Raw genomic sequence first — 19,161 nt, forward strand, 5'->3', positions numbered from 1 at the left:
CTCTTTGTGTTTCTGTTTCCATATCTGTGAAGTGTGAGGGGGTTGGATTAGATGAACTCCACAGACCTTTCTAGCTTTAAATCTTTGATCTCATGTAGGGAAGGTTTGGTTCACTGGAAGGATAGTCTTCTGGATTGTAAAAAATGCTGAAAGCTTTCCTTACATTAGGTACCATTTTATATGGAAATTTATAAACCAATTAATGGAATAACAATTTTGAAAAGATTTCAATTAAACATAAATGATACATAAGTAATATTGGTGAAGATGTACAACATCAGTCGTCTTCACTATAAATAGCCATCAGTCCCCTTGAAGCATTTTTCAAACCTTTTTCTCTTTTGGAATTAGGATAGATAAGAACTGTCAATGGTCTTCAAAAAATTGCGTAAAATCACTTTTGCCAAGTAGTATAGGATTTTTTTTTTTTTTTAGTTCTTTTGAACGAGAATTATCTGATAAGATGATCCAAATAGCTAAAAATACTGGCTTCTCTCTGAGGAAATTATACTTTGTTGATGAAATCCTTAGTTGTATTCTTGTAATTAGATGTCTTCATGGAAGTAGTAACACAGACCTAGAATAATCTTAGATTCCTTTTTCATTTGCTTTACAAATGTGACTATAGTGAATGCATTCTGAAAGATTATTTTTTTCCTTGAAGTTTCTGAAAATTTGAGTTTATTTCACAGGTAGGGTTTTATTTTCAATCCTGTCTCTGAGTTGGCAATTCTGAGATTAAACTGTTTGGTATCTCCTCTTTCAGGTGTGCTGTTCTGTGTAGGTGGTCGAGGTGGATCAGGTGACCCATTTCGAAGCATTGAATGCTATTCAATAAACAAAAATAGTTGGTTCTTTGGACCAGAAATGAATAGTCGAAGGCGTCACGTGGGTGTAATATCTGTGGGAGGTTGGTAACATTGCTTAAACCAAATTTTTCCATTATTATATCCCACCTTAAAATATTTAGTCGATAAGTCCTGTTAACATATAAAAATGACTCCTGCTTACGTATACATGTATGTATACAATGTGCATTTTAACATATGCGCATATGTGTGCATGCATAAATGTACACATATATGTAATTCCTAGATGTTTTTTCAGTTAGTAGACAAAATGTCTAATTGGTAACTTCATCATTATGAAAAGCCATTTTGTTTTGAGTCAAGTCAATTATTGCTAGATCCACAGTGTAGAAATGTTGTAGACTGAAAATAAAACCAGTTCTTAAGTTAAAAATTAAATTAAAATAATTCTATTTGCTTAATAGGTGCTAGAAAAAAACATTTAAAAAATACATGTCAGACTGAGTAATGAATTTGCCTTTTCCGTACTCTTTTAAAGATTAGAGGGTTTTTTCCTTAAAAATTAATTCTCTTCAAAATTGCCTACACTTCTTCAGAATTATAACACCAAAAGGAGAAAGTACAAGTCATTTTTTTATTTTTTCGTGTGAATTGGCATACTTTAGTTATTTCAGTCAATTAAAATTTATTGAGCACCAACCATGTGCCAGGCACTGTGCCAATTGCTGGGGATACAAAGAAAGGCAAAAAATAGTTGCTGCTCTGAGAGCTAATGGAGGAAACAAGCAAACAAATACATACAGACAAGCTGTATACAGGATGAAGTGGGAGTAATCTCAGAGAGAAGGTACTAAGATTAAGGAGAACTGGGAACGGTTTCTTATAGAAGGTATGATTTTAGCTGAGACTTGAAGGAAAGCCCAAAAGGAGATTACCAGGTTGGGGGGGGAGGGTGTGGAGGGAGAATGTCATAGTAAAAATGCTTTAAGTTTTAACTGATTAAATTAGACAGTTAATAAAAATAATTATACCGCTAATAGTGATTGTTTCGTGCAACTTTTTGGTGTCACAATTGTTAACAGATGAGTTTATTTAGATTAAATAAAGCTATTTCTGTTTTGATAGGCAAAGTCTATGCAGTTGGCGGACATGATGGAAATGAACATTTAGGCACCATGGAGGTGTTTGATCCTCTCACTAATAAGTGGATGATGAAAGCATCAATGAACACAAAGAGGTAGGTCCATGTGAATTTCTTTGTCTACGAGGGAGATAAAAACTAGTATTTTAAAATGATAGCATTATAGTTACTTCTTCATATTATTTAAAAAAGAGAAACATGAATGTCCTTTATCCCCTTCTGTTTTTGAGACATATGCAAGACCCTTTTAGATACATTTTGTCAACATTTATTGAACACCTGTGATAATGTACTACTTTTGTTGGAGGGCAGACAAAACCCCAAAGACTCCAGTAAAGACTTTCTGTTTGGGGGAAGGGGAAAAAGCTGCTGAAAAAACTGGAAGTAATATAGCATAAATTTGGTATAGACCAGTATCCCACTCTGTATACCAAGACAAGTTCCAAATGGACACATGACTTAAACACAAAGTGTGACATCATAAGCAAATTACAGCAAGAAAGAAATTACCTTTTAGAGTTATAGGTAGAGGAAGAATTCATAACCACATTAAGACTAGAGATGGTCACAGGATATAAAAGAATATAAAGAACTATTGTGATTATAGCAAAACCATATGTAGGTAAAATTAGAAGGAAAACATTTAACTGGGGGGGAGCTTTTAAGTCAGTTTTTCTAATAAAAATTTCCAATACATGTATGGAACCGATGCCATTTTATTTAGAATAAAGTGCCATTCCCCAGCTTGATAAGTGGTCAGTCACTCAAGTGTGCCAAGGATGTAAACAAGCAATTTTCAATAGAAGAAATCCAAGTTATCAATAGCCATATTAGAAAATACTCCAAAACACTAATAATTAGATAAATGCAAATTATAGTAACTCTGGGGTTCCACCTTAACACCCATCAAATTGGTAAAGGTGACTTTTTTTAAAAGCCAAATATTGGAGGGGCCAAGGGAAAATAAGCATATTAACACACTGTTAGTGGAGATGTAAATTGATCTGGGCAATCTTTGTATTATGCCCACAAAATTACTAAATGGCATACTCTTTGCCAGAGATACTTTTATAATACTATGCCCCCAAAGAAATCAGCGGAAGAGGACCCATATGTACAAAAATGTCTACAGCCACTGTTTGTAGTAGCACAGACCCAGAGACAAAAAGGGTTTGGAGAAAAGTGAACAGATAATAGTTTATTAATGTAATAGAATATTATTGCACCATAACAGTAACAAAAGGAACAGTTTCAGAGAGCCTTAGGAAGACAAGTGAAATGGGCAGCACTAGGCTAGCAATCTATCACATTGGCAAAACTAACAACTTTGAAAGACATTATAATTGGTAACATGGCCCACCACAATCCCAGAGGGCCGTGAAGGTATTTGTTTTGGTTCACTATGAATATTGGTTACATGGGCTTGGGGTTGTTTTTTTCCTTTCAAGGAATGAAGTGCATTGGAAGAGAGAAAATAAACTTAAAAAATAATATAATAATTTAAAAGCCCAGATATTTGTATATCAAGCAGTACCTGATTTAGGCAGTATCTGATCCATAGTATGCAATCAATACATATATATTTAATTGAGTTGCTTAAAAAAATGTACCTCTTGTGAAAATTAATGCTGAAAACTAAAAATATTAAATAAATAAATAATGATTTTTAAAAAATGTACCTTTGGGGAATTTGGGGATCAGTAAATGAACTTCACAGTTTCTCATAAACAATCTCTTGTCTTCTACTGGTTGATTCTGGATCCAACTACTTCATTTGCAACCAAGTTGTATATGGTGATGGATAAGCTTTATAGGTTGTCTATTAACTGGGTATCATAGTCTTCCCAACAGGCATTTTTCACTCATTTGTTTGTTGTTTTTTGAATGAGTAATTAGGTGAAACAACTTTGAGTTTGAACTCAAAGCAACTCTTGAAAAATATTCATACATACACTTACACATATATGCATACATACACACAAGTTCACTGCAGTCAATCTAAAGCAAGCATACTTCCTTATTCTGCAATATCATACTGCATATTTTCTTGGTGGTAAATATAATAGACGATTGTTATTTTTCTTGTGTTCAAGAAGTACACACAGTAACTCGGCAGAGATCTGGGTCCCCACAGGTTGCAAAGCATTTCCCTAAGTTGGTAAATGTCAATACATATTCTTTACTAGGGAATAAAATTGAAATAGATTAAATATATGACATAGCACAGTACCTTGAGTAGATATTTCATAAAAACTTTTAAATTGATTTTATATCTTTTTTATGAAAAATTAGGGAGCGATTAACTAAACCAATATACATGTGAAATTGTTGATTGACAGACGTTTTGAACTGTGCAGCCAATCTATGGTTGTAATTCTTGGCAATCTTGCAACCATGATGTCTGCTCTCCAGCCATCAAACCTGCAAAAAACTTGGACTCTGCCCTTGGAAACCACCCCATGTGATAAATAAGCTTTTCACCTTACTTAACTGCTTGGATCTGGCTTCCACCTTACTTCCTAGCTGTCTCGGAATCAAGCCAGGGTTTCCCTCTCCGCCTTCCCAATCCCTTTTATATATTGTCTTCCCATGTTAGAACATAAGCTCCTTGAGAGCAGGAACTGTCTTGCTTGCTTGTGTTTATATCGCCAGCTCTCCATACAGTGTCTGGTGCATAGTAAGTGCTTAACAAGTGTTCTCTGTATTTATATATCTCATAATATGCTCTCTAATGCTTTGGAGCATCATAGAGATTTAAAGTTCTTTTTTTTCTTTAACCCCTATTATTAGGATTCTTTTATTAGGTGGTGCAGTGAGTAGAGTACTAGTCCTGGATTCAAGAAGATCTGAGTTCAAATCCAGCCTCAGGCATTTACTAGTTGTGTGACCTTGGGCAAGTCATTTAACTTCTCTTTGCCTTAGTTTCCTCAACTGCAAAATGGGAATAATAACAGTACCTACCTTGCAGGATTGTTGTGAGGATCAAATGAGGTAATATTTGTAAAGTGCTTAACACAACACCTGGCACACACTAGGTGGTATAAATATAAATGCTTCTCACCTCACCTTGCCATGCATGTCATCACATTTATAAGAGCAAGTGGTTTTTGGAAGTAATAGCTTTAGTAAATATCTTATATGAAAATGGTCTGTCTGATGTTGGGATGACCATGTATCTTGTACATTAGTGAGTTTATAAATGATGAGGAGATGGATATTAATAATGGAATGATGGGGAGATAGCACACTCACCAACTAATTGCATTTAACTTTCTTCCTGAAAATACCCGTTTGCTAATGATTCATTCTGTTGCCTTTGTAGACGAGGAATTGCCTTGGCCTCTCTCGGAGGTCCAATTTATGCCATAGGAGGGTTAGATGACAATACCTGCTTCAATGATGTGGAGAGATATGACATTGAATCTGATCAGTGGAGTGGAGTGGCTCCAATGAATACTCCCCGAGGAGGGGTTGGTTCAGTAGCTCTAATAGTAAGTTCTCTTTTGACTTTTCTGTTGAATTATTATTACTGTGCCCAATTGCAAAGTAAATTATCTAAACTCTGACATGAAATTCTGTCTTTAAAATATTTATTGTTAAATGTTGCTATGTTTGTAAGCAATGGACTGCACATCAAGATGGTTGACATTGATAATCCTTTAGATCCAGAAGCTTGGTGGGTCCCGGATACTGGTCTACCAGGTTAAAAACATTTTGCAGATTGTCTTATTCTTTAGAATTCTTCAGTTCTTCAAAATCAATCAGATGAAACCGGTGTTTGTGTATTTCGATGTTGAGTGCCATGCCATCTCTTTGTAACACCATATTATGAAGTAATTACTTTTGCATACATCATAGGTATATCGCTGGCAATATGTAGAATCAATTCTAAAGCTAGCCTTAATTTCTATTTTAAAATTTAGAACTATGTTTATGCTGTGGGAGGCAATGATGGGCTGGCCTCTTTGTCTAGTGTGGAGAGATATGACCCACATTTGAATAAATGGATAGAAGTTAAAGAGATGGGTCAGCGAAGAGCAGGCAATGGTGTTAGTGAGCTTCATGGCTGCTTATACGTTGTAGGTAAGTAGTAAATCCTTTTCATAATTATCATTTTAGTTTCATGTAGTAAGAATAATGATGATGTTTCAAAACCATTATCTATGTGTTGTTGTTACACTAAATAGGGAGGAGCTTAGTATGTCTTTTTATTTCTTTCCTTTAGTTTAGAGCTGTTTCTTATATCTCCAAATCTCCTTCTCTAATATAAACTCTGTTTTAAAGACAATTATCTTAGAGTAGAAAATTGCTGTTTCTTTTTATAAAGATAGTAATCTCACAAAATCAGTTCTCTTTTTCAAATAATATTTAAATAATAGTAAGACCTAGATTTCTGATAATCATTTCTAAAGAACTGTTGAATACCTTAAGGAAAACAGAATTGTTACATACATAAATGTTTCTGAACTGTTTCTTTACCCACTTCAGTCTTAACAGAAATATAACAATAGTTCCCTTTAGTTGGTTGTATGTAACTTGTATCTTTAGATAATTATTGAATAATTATTGAAATCAGCAGACGGAACCTATAATATCACAGAAGGGATGGAAAAAGGTGACCAGGTGTAAAATACAAGAGAGAGGAGTCCCACTCATACAAAGCCAGTCTTCCATGCCAAGGGAAGGGAGGATGGTACAAACCCAGTTATAATGACCCTGACATTTCCCAGCTCTAGATAGGAAAAAACACTGAAGTAATTGCTAGGGAGGGACTAAACCGTGCCAGTGACTGATATTAAGCTGCTGTTTTCTCAGTACCCACAGCTACTAAAGACCCAGGAAAGAAAATTCTTGATTCCAAAGTCCTTCGTGGTAGGGGCAGTATTCTAACCTACGTCCTACGCAAGTTAAGCTAGTTTTTCCTTTAAAAAGTTTATAAGCCCTCCTTAAGACTTGGTGCTCAGGGTAATAAAGACTTAGGCTGTCAGATCACTTTCTGGTTGCCCAAGTGAAAACAGCCAAAAGGAGGTCCAGGTCCTCTCTCATGCTTGGCATGAGAGCAGCCAAGAGGGCAACCAAGGCAAGGGAGCTTCCCTCAGCTGACTAAATTTGGGGTGTCCTCAGTGCCCATCCTTGTTGACTGTCCTCCTGGTATAGCTAAGTAAATCTCTTGTTACTAGGTAGAAAGACCTAGGTGTCTAATTTTGTTATAAACTACCAGGGGACTGTCCTGAGTCAGGCCCAATGTAGAATACTTTCACACTGTCAAGTAGTTTCACATCATAAACCAATATGGTTTTATCATTGGAAACTACACTAAAGAAGATGAATTACTGTCTGCTTTGCTTTGCACTCTAAGGACTTTTCCAGTGGAAACTTTCTTTGTATCTTGTCTCTGCCATTACAATATGAGCTCCTTGAGGAGAGGGAGTGTCGTGGTTTGTTTGTTTGTTTGTTTTTGTATCCCCAGTGCTTAGCAATTTTTTTCCCATTCACCCGTTTATCTCAAACAAATTGATCAAAAAGGGTGGAGCAGATGGCAAGAAAGTGGCAGGGAAAGCCTGAGGATAAACCAACAGGGAGGGTAAAAGGAGTCTCATCAAAACTAAGAAATTGTTGTTAATTCTGTGGTAGAAAATTACCTGAAAGCATTGATGTCTAAAACCTTTAAGGAATTGACACATAATCAGTCAGCAGGCATTTTAGTGCCAAGCTTTGTTTTTGGTGCTGGGGATTCAAAGAAATGAAACAGAGCCTGCCCTTCATGAGCTTTCATTCTTTTGGAGGAAACATTGTACAAAGTACATACAAAATATGCAAGATTGTTTGGAGGGGGATATCAATCCCTCAGGTACACTGTGGGCTCTGGACCGGTGAGTACAAACAATAAAACGTTCCCAAGAAGCTTACATTTCAGCGGGGGGGGGGGGGGGGGGGGGGGGGGGGGGTGAGAAGTGCACGTATTAACATACACTACGTATCAGGAGAATCAACCAAATAGATACACAGTGATTAACTACAAAGTGGTTTAGTAGGGTGCATACTAACAGGAAAGACTTCATACAGAAAATGGAGCTTAAGCTATGTCTTGAAGGAAGAAGGGACACTAAGAAGCTTAGGTAAGGAAGGAATGCAGTCTGAAGATATGAGATGGCTGGTGCAAAGGCCGTACGGTGTTGTGTGAAGAAGCTTCCTCTGGTCACAAAGGAAGAGGAAGGAGAGTCATGTCTAATGTGGCTAGAAAGGCAGGTTAGAGCCAGGTTGTTCAGGTCTTTTATAGGTAAACAGAGGAGTTTATATTTTATCTAGTGGCAATAGGAAGCCACTGGAGTTGATTGAGTAGGTAAGTAAAACGGTTAGATCTGTACTTGAAAACTAATTAGGCTGCAGTGTTTAGAATAGACTGGAGAAGTGAGATACTTGATGCAGAGAGACCTTTGGAGTCTGTTGAAGTGCATTAGGTGAGAGGTGACAAAAGCCTGAACTAAGGTGATAGCTTTGTGAGTAGGAGAAGAGAGCAGATGCTAGAACTGTTGGGAAGGGAGGAGTGGCAGTATTTGGTGACTTGATTACACACATGGGTTGAGGGAGAGTGAATTGGAAGGAAGCTTCTGCTTTTGACAGAAATAAAGACATTTGAGGGAATCAGGAAAGACTTCATGGGCAAGGTGACGTGTATAAAGAATTGCAGACTATTAGTTAATATTTCAAATCACTACTTAATAAGGAATAGGCAAATTCAAACAACTCCTAGATTTCACGTCACATCTATCAAACTGGCAAAGTTAACAAAAAGGAGATAAGAAATTTTGTTGAGGCTGTGGGAAGAAAAGCATCCTAATAGTTTGTGAGTGGACAGGTGAATTGGTTCAACCTATTGGGAACTAGGCTAGACAAAGTCACTTACCTGTTGTATACCCATCGACCCAGCAATCTTACTGCTGGCCATATATATCCCAAAGAGGTCAAAGGCATAAAGGCTTAAAAGTATTTATTGTAGCACTTGTGTTACCCAAAAACTGGAAATAAAATCAGTGCCTCTCATTTGGGGAATGAACACATTGTGGCCTGTGAATTTAGTGGAATATTATTGTAGAGTAAGAAAGGACAACTATGAGTAATTCATGGCACCAAGGGATGACTTATGAAGTCATGCAGAGTAAAATGGTTTTGATAAGGCAAATAAAAAGAACACAAAAAGGAAGTATGCTGAGCAATTGTAATGATCCAGAGAATTGTTATTGGCCTCAGTATTCTGGCAAGAGGAGGGTGGTCAGGTGAGGGACCACGTGGGAGGACCTGGTCTGTGTGTCACAATGGCTGCCTGACCTAGATTTCCTGGCATCCAACTGAAATTTGTACCAAACTGAATATTATTTTAAAAATCTAATGAGAAAGTATAGTGGCTTCTTATACCCTGAAACTACACATGCATGGGCATGGGCAAATGAAGGAGGCCACAAGGAAAGCCAGGACCATCACAGGCAAACAAATATCCCAGCACAACCAGACACACATGTAGCCAGCAAGGCTTAGTGTCTGGGGGCAACAATAGTAGGGAATTCCTCCTCCCCCCCCCCCCCCAAAAAAAAAGTCCCAAGTAAGTTGGAAATCCAGAAGAGAGAGCTGGGAAGCCATTAGGAATAGCATCGAGCAGTGCTCAGACCTGGACAACCCAACTGCCCAGAGGCTCCAAGGTCTCTAGCAACTCTGTCCTGAGGTGACATGGAAGGGCTTTGAAGGTGTCTCTCTGAACCTCAGAGATCCCAGGATTCCTAAGCTCAGGAGGTGGCAGTCAGCACAGGACTCTAAAGTGACAGGCCAAAGCCAAGCAGGGCTGACCACACCACCCAGAAATACAGCCAAGGACAGAGCTTGGATCTGGCACAAAGTCCCAATTCAGGAACCTAAAACAGCTAGGAAAAGTAATCTAAAGAGGATATTGACCAGTATAAAAAAAGACTGTAGATCGAGAGATGCCCACAAATCTAGACTAGGAGATAGTAACTGTGTAACAGTTATCATTATTAGCATTATCATAATTATATTATTAATACAATTGCTAATATTGATGGTTTTATTAATGCTAACAAAAATGAGAATAACTATATTTAGTGGCCAAGCGTCACATTAAACACTTTGAAAATATCTCATTGAATCATCACAATATCTCGGGGAGATGAGTGCTATCATTATCGTCATCCCTATTTTACAGTTGAGGAAACTGAGGCAAAGAGAGGTTAAAGAACAAGTCCACACACTAAGTGTCTGAGGGTGGATTTGAACTCATGTCTTCCTGATTCCGGGCCCCAGGTCACTTGGTGACCTAGCTGCCTAATGGCAAGCAGAGGCTCACAAGATAAAGAATAGATTTTCCACAAGGATTATATGAATAGAGGAAAGAGATAAAAAAATGAAATTAAAATTCTAAAGGAAAATTAGAAAGAGAATAAATTGCCTAGAGAAGAAATATTAAGCAGTAGCAGAGTAAGACTTTCTGGAATCTTAAATCAGCCAAACAGAAATCAGTGACTGTGTGAGAGCAAGACATACTAGAACAAAATAAAGAACTTGGGAAAAAAATAGAAGAAAGTATAAGATACATGATGTATAACAAATGGCCTTGAAAACAGATCAAGGAGAGAGAATTTTAAATCATGATTTTGTTTTTTAAAGTGCCTTGACAGTATTTCAAAAAATCATAAATGAAAACTTGGTAGATCTCTTATTACGAAAGGGCAAAATGAAGCTACCAGTCCACCAATCACTTCATGAAAGAAACTCCAAAAAGTCCCAGGAGTATCATAGCCAATATCCAGAGCTCCTACAACCAAAGAAAAAATACTGCAACTTTCCAGGAAGAAACAATGTGAAAGAATAGTCAGGATCGTGGGCAGCAGCCAGGTGGCGCAGTGGATAGTGCCAGGCCTGAAGTCAGGAAGACCTGAATTCAAATGCAGCCTCAGACACTAGCTATGTGACCTTGGGCAAATCACTTATCCCTCTTTGCCTCCATTTACTCATCTGTAAAAAGACCTGGAGAAAGAAATAGCAAACCACTCCAGTATCTTTGCCAGGTAAACCCCAAATGGGGCTATGAAGACTTGGTCACGACTGAAATGACTGAGCAGCCACAAAGTCAAGATCATATAAGATTTGATAGGTTCTATTTTAAATGAGAGGGAAAGCTTGATATATAATATTCCAAAAGGGAAAAGATATGGATGGCCTTATAATGAAGAAAAACTTATCCTGAGGAGTTGAGTATAGTGATTGGGGGGGGGGAGTGGGGAGTGGATTTTAAATGTAATAAAGGGCCTTCAAGCATTTCTGATTAAAAAACTAGAGCTGAGTAGAAACTTTAAAATAAAAACACAAAAATCCAGAGAAACTTGGTAAATTTATTTGAGAAACTGGATGAAGTTGTGTGATAATATAGAGCTTACATTCAGAAAGCTACGTCCCTTCAGAATTTTACTGTCTTCAAAGAGTGTTCAGGTAGTAATTAAATCAGAGAAACACAAAATACAAAAAGATTCTCTGTGAAACTGAATCACCATTTCATACTGCTTACTTTGAAAATAAGTTATATAATAAGTCCTCCAGGTTACTTTCTAAACTGGCCTGCTTATTTGAGCTTTCTTCTGAGCTTTGGCCTGTTCTCTGATGTGCCTTTTAACAATGTTGTTATGAACCTTTTTTGGCATTACTATGGATAACTCTTCACCCCAATTAAAAATGCAGGATAAGAAAGGAAAAATGACCCTTGTAACAAATAGAGTCAAACAAAAAAACTCCACACTGGCCATGTACAAAAAAAGAATATCTCTGTACCTTGTGTCTGTCACCCTTCCTTTCAGGAAGTGATGTATTTCATCATAGATCCTCTGGAAAAAAGGTTGATCATTGCATTCATCAGAGTTCATAACTTGTTCAGAACGGCATTTCTTCACAGTGTTGCTGTCCTATAAAATGTTCTTTTAATTATGCTTCCTTCATTCTCTGACTCAGTTCACACTCTCTAGGGTTCTCTGAAAATGTGTCTTTCATCATCTCTTATGGCATAGTGTATTGTATTACATTCATGTACTACCGTGAACTTATATAGCCTTTCTCCAGTTATCTAAGAGGCAATGTCAGGTGCCCCTCAGATAATAGTTCTTTTTTTTCCTCCTTTCTTTTATTTGCCTCTTCAAGATTAGGAAGTTTGTTTTATTTGTGACTTTTCACTCCCCTCTTATCCTTCCTCCTAAGTACCCACTCCCTATCCCTGCTTGTTTAGCTGTTAAAATTAGATATATTTATATACCCCACTGTTTTTGTCTTTCTGTGCCCTGCATGTTTGCCAAACACTCCCCACTATTTCTTCCTCCTTGTTTGTATGCTTTTACTCAACCCACCCCACTTAAGAGAAATTGCAAGTTCCATACCCTTAAATTTGTTACCTCTCTGTAATGAATAGCATTATCATTGATCTTCTGGAATCGTGAATGGTCATTGTATTGATGGTTACAGCTTTCAGATTTGTTTTTTACAATACTGTTACAGAAATTTTTCTTCTCATTGTTCATTAAAAGCATATTCAAAATTTCATTTTTATAATATTGTTAATTGTTATAATGTTTATAATATTGTATAAATTGTTCTTCTGGTTCTGCTCACTTCACTGTGCATCTGATAAACTCTTACTGTTCACATAAGTATATCCATGCCTTTGAAATAATTTACTTATTTTTTATAATACAACATAGGACATATTATACCATGATATATTTGTACCCTAAAAATAGGATACATTCCACCTTATAAGAAAGGGTTATTTGGGGCTCCAGGATGGTCAGAAACAAGTCCAAAGGAAGCACATATTGGCCTATGATAAGCAATAAATGTAAGGGAATGGAGTAGGACTAAGCTCTGTAACACACCTTTCCCACCATGACATACTGTTCCTTCTTTAGCTTAGATTTCAAGAAGTAGCGTTTATCAGAAAAAGGCCCCTAAAATATTTATATAAAACCAAAAAAATGGAAAAAGAGGAAGGTGTGTGATCTGTTATTATGTTAATATAGATGAATAGTGACAGCAAGGCTTTTGTTCCTCCAGAAACTTTATTTTGTATGACTAACATAGACAACCAAGAAAGAATGGTAAGCCCGTGAATGGGCAACTAGACGTAAGAGTGGACTAGAATGGGAAAGAAACAAGGAATGATTTGTAAATGAACACTTCTTTGAAAAGGAAATGAATATTACTCAACAGGACCGAGACAGGGAGGATTCTGAGTGGTATTTTTATTGGGGCTCAGAAAGGGAAGATCAAACAAGTAAAAGAAAGAATATTTGAAGTAAACTCAAGTGACTTGGGACAGGGCAAAGAAAAATAGGAGGGAACAAAGGAGAAACTGAGATCAAGTTTATATAAGTGTATACTAAATGTAGGTCCCAAATACTTAGAAAGGAGGTGGAAAAAGCATCATTGAATTAAGTGGAAGAAAACACAAGCCTAACTGTTATAACCTTAAATGTGAATGGATTTAAATCTTAAATGAAAGGTAATGGCAGAGTAGATTAGAAAATAAAGCTCAACTATTTCCTATATGCCAGAAATATAAAACAGCTTAAAAATGAAAGGTTGGGATAAAATTTGCTTCAGGCAGAAGTTGCCACCATAATTTCATGTAGGGCAAAAAAGTGATTTAGTGAGGGATCAACAGAAATAAGGTAATATTTAAAGGTCCCATAGACAGTAAACTAACATCATTAAGTATATATGTGCACCAAGTGGGATATTATAAAATTGAATTGTGAAAAAGAGAAGATTGTAGGAGAAAAATAATTATAAGAGAATTTAATATTTCTATTTTAGAGCTAGATGTGTTTTGAAAATAAAAAAGAGAAGCCCATGGAGGTTGAGCAGGTTGGAAAAAATTTGAAAGATCTCATTAGTTGTGACCAAAAAATAGAAATAATTATTACTATTGCCAGAGTATTTTTCTTCTCACCATTATTCTTTAAAGGCCACATTTAAGCATGTCCTCCTGCTATATTTATCCTGTAGTTTGATTCCTTGCTTTTTTTCTTATCTTCTTTCTATTTCCAATAAACCTTACCTATCTTCAAAAGAAGTCAGCCTCTTATTCCCTCTACTGTTAAATTTCCATTGAAATTCTTAGACTCTTTACCTAATAAATAATAAAAACTCAAGTTTTCCTGTTTCTTTCCAGAAGATGAGGACTGTGGGTATGGAACATTATACTGTGTAGCAACAAACTTTGTTGGAGTGTTGATTGGTTTTGCTGAACTTTTTATTCTTTTTTAAAAGGGACGGCTTAGGGGAGGGGAGGGGAGGGCAGGGCAAGGAGGATGAGGAAAGGCAAGGAGATACATTAGAAAATGTAAGTGAAATAAAAACAGTTACATTAAAGTTTTATTTTTGAAAACTTAAGTTCATGTATTACTTTACATATATTATTGCATTTGATTTTCAGAAGACCCCTGTGAACTTTAGATGGTACAAGTATTATTTTTAATCTGCTACAAATGATTAAAACAGAAAAGTGACTTGGCCAAGGACACACAGATGCTACATAGTAGACCCAGCACTAGGCTACGGTTTTTTGCCTCTAATTCCAGAATTCCTTCCTCCATATCACACTGTCCTTCTGTTATTATGGGGTTATTTATACTTCCAAGCTATAAACTTTGTAGCTTTAGGAAAGACAAGACAGTTAATACAGCACTTTTGGTTAGCAATAATTAAACTTATATCCAATAGCTCTTAGTTGACAGTTGCTAAAGTTAACTGTTGGGGCAGCTGGGTGGCGTGTTGGAGACCAGCCCTGGAGTCAGAAAGACCTGAGTTCAAGTTTGGCCTTAGCCCCTTACTAGCTGTGTGGCCCTAGGCAAGTCACTTAACCCAATTGCCTCCAAATTAACTGTCAGTTTTTCTTCTGTAAGTGACCCAGTTACCTAGATTGAGCATATCATTACTACTTGCTAGTCTAAAGAAAGACATTTAGATAAAGAAAGAGTTAGTCACAGGAGAACTATGATTCAGTCAGTTTGAAAGGGATCTTAAAAAGAATATGGAAATATATTTTTGGTGGAAGGAGAGAATTGTTTAGTTATCTAAATATTTTACCCTTTGAAATGTCAAGTAGTAAATTATCATCCTCTAGGATATGTGGTATAAAACTTGCAGGCTGGGCAAAAATTGTCATGTATTTAATTGTAGTTGTGTTGACCAACCTAGTTTATTCAGGATTAAGGGAGGGAATTTATTTAAATTGTTAGACTGTGAACTTTTAGATATTTCCTAAACTTTAGAAAACTATAGTATATTTTTCTTCTTGGGCATTTTCACTATCCAGAATAGGACAAATGCCTTTTTTTGTCTACATTGTGGTCTTAGTCTTCAGAGAAAAATAAACTAACATATAGCAATTTAAAGTTTACAGAGCACATTACACGTGATGTTGCACCCTGTGAGGTTGAAAAATGTTACCACATTTTACAGATATGGAGACTGAGGCTGAAGAAGATGAGGCATTTACCCATGGTCACACATAATGAATGTTAGAGGCAGGATTCGAATCTGTGTCCTCCTGACTTTAAGTGTTAGTACTCTGTTCTTTGTTCCAAGCTGATATTCCAGGGAAGCCATGCCACTGTATTGTCTGCATCTTAAAAGTTCAGCCGGGGGAGGAAAAAGCCCCCAGCACATTATTCGTTTCAAAAGGCTAAACTAAGTATTCTCTAAATCCCTTTCCAGTTCAGTTTCCTTTCTTCTGTAATCTCTTGGAATGCTGGTGGTCCTTCCCCCAAGTTAACTAGTTTGATAAAGGGATAATACTGTTTTTCTTCATTGATCTCAATTAGTAGTGTTCTGGGGGCAGCTGGGTGGCCCAGTGGGTAGAGCGCTGGGCCTGAAGTCAGGAAGACCTCTGAGTTCAAATTTCATCTTCAGACACTTATTAGCCATATGAACCCAGGCAAGTAGCTTCACCTGTTTGCCTCCATTTTCTCATCTGTAAGATGAAGAGAACAATAGTATTGACCTTTCTGGGCTGTTGTGAGGATCACGTGAGATAATAATTGTAAAGCGCATGCACAGTGCCTGGCCCATAGTAAGTACTAGAGATGTCAGCTGTTCTGATCAGGTGTTATTGTGAGACCACTGATTAGCTCTTGTAAAAGTCAAGTTATAAAGATTCTCAAGCTCATTTAAGTATTTGAATGTTTTCTCTTTATAGGTGGATTTGATGATAATTCTCCTCTTAGTTCAGTTGAACGGTTTGACCCTAGAAACAACAAATGGGAGTATGTAGCGGAGCTCACCACTCCTAGGGGGGGTGTGGGGATTGCTACAGTGATGGGCAAAATTTTTGCTGTTGGTGGTCATAATGGCAATGCATACCTCAATACTGTGGAAGCTTTTGATCCAGTGGTGAACAGGTAACTGTTTTCTTTATTTTTTGTGTGTGTGTGTGTGTGTGTGTGTGTGTGTGTTCTGTAATTCCAGAATCTCAGCTTGATTTTTTTCCTCCCAACTGAATTTTAGGGATTTTTATTTTCGGTTTTAACCAGTCTTTGTATTCATTCAGACAATTTCATTTTTCACTAGTAATAGTTAATTCCAAAATTATTTTTTGAATGCCTGTTCAGTATTTACATAGTACTAAAGGTTATTGGGGCATAAAAAGAATTTAGATTATAACTATCTTCTTGCTGTCAGAATTTACTATGGATCAAAAACAGGATTCTTTTTATGGTGTGATGGGAAGAACACTGTATTTGGAGTCGGATTCACTCTAGTTCATATGTTTTATGTGACCTTTGAAATTCATCATTTCTTTAGACCTGAGTTTTTTACTCTGTAAAATGAAGGTGTTGGATGACAGCATTTCTAAAACCTATGATTTCTGTAATCAAATCATTCTTACTTGAGAGTGGGGTAAACGAGGCTTGTTAAGATAATACAATTTCTTTTTTACATCACCAGGTGGGAGCTTGTAGGATCAGTGTCTCACTGCAGGGCTGGAGCAGGTGTAGCTGTGTGTTCCTGTCTAAGTACTCAAATCCGTGATGTGGGCCAAGGATCCAGTAATGTGGTTGACTGTATGTGACTTGAATGCCCACCATCAGCAGTTCTGTCCTTCCCAAAAGGAAAGACAGCTAGAGTTTTGGTATGATCATCTTGGAACAGGCTATAACTACAGCTGGCTTCTTATTTGAATATCAACTGTACGATGCTCTGAATAAGCACATCTTCAGATGCTCACCATGAGGAATTATCAGTACTAAGGCGAACACTGACACTGTCATTTTGACAGAAATTGAAGCAATACTGGAGTCTTGTTCCAACTTAAAGTTTCCAGAAGAGAGGTGATTTTAAAGCAAGTGCCAAAACACCTGAAATCTGTTTTTTTTAAATCTGAGTAATTTTTAAAGTTACATTACAGTAATTTGCAGTCATTACTTTTTCAAAGTTAGACAATGAGATCCTACTGAATTTTCAATCTGTGAGTAAGGAGAAAATTGGAATACTTTTGGTATTAATTTTTTTCTTGATGAAGGATATTTCCACTTTATACTAAAAAGGTTTATTTTCCTTTTTTTTTTACTGGATGATTTAAATTTCTCAGATGTTTACAAAAGTAAAACATGTTTGCACTATTCTGAGTGCACTAGGCTGCATTTAAAGAGTATTTGTATAATGTACAAAGCTAGTAAAGCTCAGTCAGTCATACTAAGCTAAAGATGCATATTTCTGATATTAAAATTTGACTGTTTAATGGATTTGTTTTATGGTAAATAAAAAGGGGGCTGATTTGTGGTTAGGAGAACATTTGTCTTATTTGATACTTTGTCCAGTTGGAAATCTTAGAAATGAGCCAGGAATCTTGATCAGACGGTGTCCAAAGGCAGAGAATCAGGAAAGCCGTTTTTTCCTGTCCTTCTTTGATGGGCTCTTGACTAAAAGCCCAGGTTTAATATTTCCTGTCCATCAGGCTGCTGGCTGACCTGTCCCTTTCCTGGGTATAACATCTGGTTTTAGTTCTTAAGGAAATGAAATACTTATTTAAAATTTTATTTTTCCCCCAGTTACATATAAAAACACTTTTTAACATTTGTTTTTTTTTTTTTAAATTTCTGAGTTCCAAATTCTTTCACTTCCCTTCTCAATGAGCGGGGGAACAATTTGATATAGATTATACATATGCAAAACAAAAGTCCATGTTAGGAAATGAAATACTTTTTTTTAAACAAACTTTCATCACTGGCTCTAGTTTGCTAATAAGTTCAACCTGTCATAAAACCAGTACAAGACAAGTATTAATAAATGTGAAGAGTTTCACCATTTTCCTACCAGCTATGTTTCATTCTCTTAAGCTCTAGGACAAAGAACTTTCCTGGAGCTTGAGCCCAGATATTATTCTGCCCACCGACCTGACAGCTCTTCATGAAAATAACTTGCGTTCTAAAATGGCTTAACCATTGAATAATGTGTATTTATTTGTTCACAGATATTTATTTAAGATTCTGTTTTCTATCTGCAGGTTAGTTAGTAGTTAGATACTGAGTGACTGAGGGGAGAGACCCCACTTTTACTTAAGCATAGAGGTTTCCCTGCATGTTCTTAGGAGGAATGTTCTGAACTTTCCTCATTCTGCTTAAAGCAGAAGCTTCAGCATTTCATTGCAGTAGAACACCAAAGAGCACCATTTTCGGTAGCATAAGTCATAGAATCAAGGAGTTGCTAGTTCTACTTTGCCCATGGATAAATGACTCTCAACGCTACTCAGTGTGGTAAGTTTTTAAAAAGCATATCAAGAATCCGATATCCCACAGGGGAGGAAAGCTCCCCAAGCAAGTTTCTGTTAACCTGTGCTCAGACTGCAGTACTCAGGAAGACTCAGGACATTCACAGGCAGGCCTTGAAAACAGTGACAGGCTTGTCTTTGTACGCTGCATGAAACTAAAGGCTACCTTACATACCAGAGTTGGTTGTAGACACTGCTTTGGGGGAAAAATTCAACATTTGAGGCAGTCACAAAAACATATTGTCACCAAACAGCCCTGATCTCACTTCAGATAGTTATTATATATTATGAGATCTAGTACTTTTTTTCTTGATGTAGTGCTAACCACCTGTCATAACTCTTAATTTTTTTTGTGTGAATCTCTTATTAAACCTTGATTTTAAATTGTT

The 19,161-nt window shown here is 36.6% G+C and overlaps 1 protein-coding gene across 4 annotated transcripts in view; it reads left to right on the plus strand.

Moving 5' to 3' along the window:
* Positions 1-19,161, plus strand: part of KLHL8 (kelch like family member 8) — a 39,158-nt gene extending 19,997 nt beyond the window's left edge. For all 4 annotated transcript variants that reach the window (XM_036763097.1, XM_036763098.1, XM_036763099.1 and 1 more), the window contains 6 exons: positions 767-910; positions 1,935-2,046; positions 5,273-5,441; positions 5,874-6,033; positions 16,202-16,403; positions 16,951-19,161. In XM_036763097.1, the coding sequence (XP_036618992.1) occupies positions 767-910; positions 1,935-2,046; positions 5,273-5,441; positions 5,874-6,033; positions 16,202-16,403; positions 16,951-17,074 (911 nt within the window). In that variant the 3' untranslated portion in view covers positions 17,075-19,161. The remainder of the gene's footprint in view (positions 1-766; positions 911-1,934; positions 2,047-5,272; positions 5,442-5,873; positions 6,034-16,201; positions 16,404-16,950) is intronic.

The sequence above is a fragment of the Trichosurus vulpecula genome, chromosome 6 (genome assembly GCF_011100635.1).
Source record: "Trichosurus vulpecula isolate mTriVul1 chromosome 6, mTriVul1.pri, whole genome shotgun sequence".
NCBI classification, from domain to species: Eukaryota; Metazoa; Chordata; class Mammalia; order Diprotodontia; family Phalangeridae; genus Trichosurus; species Trichosurus vulpecula.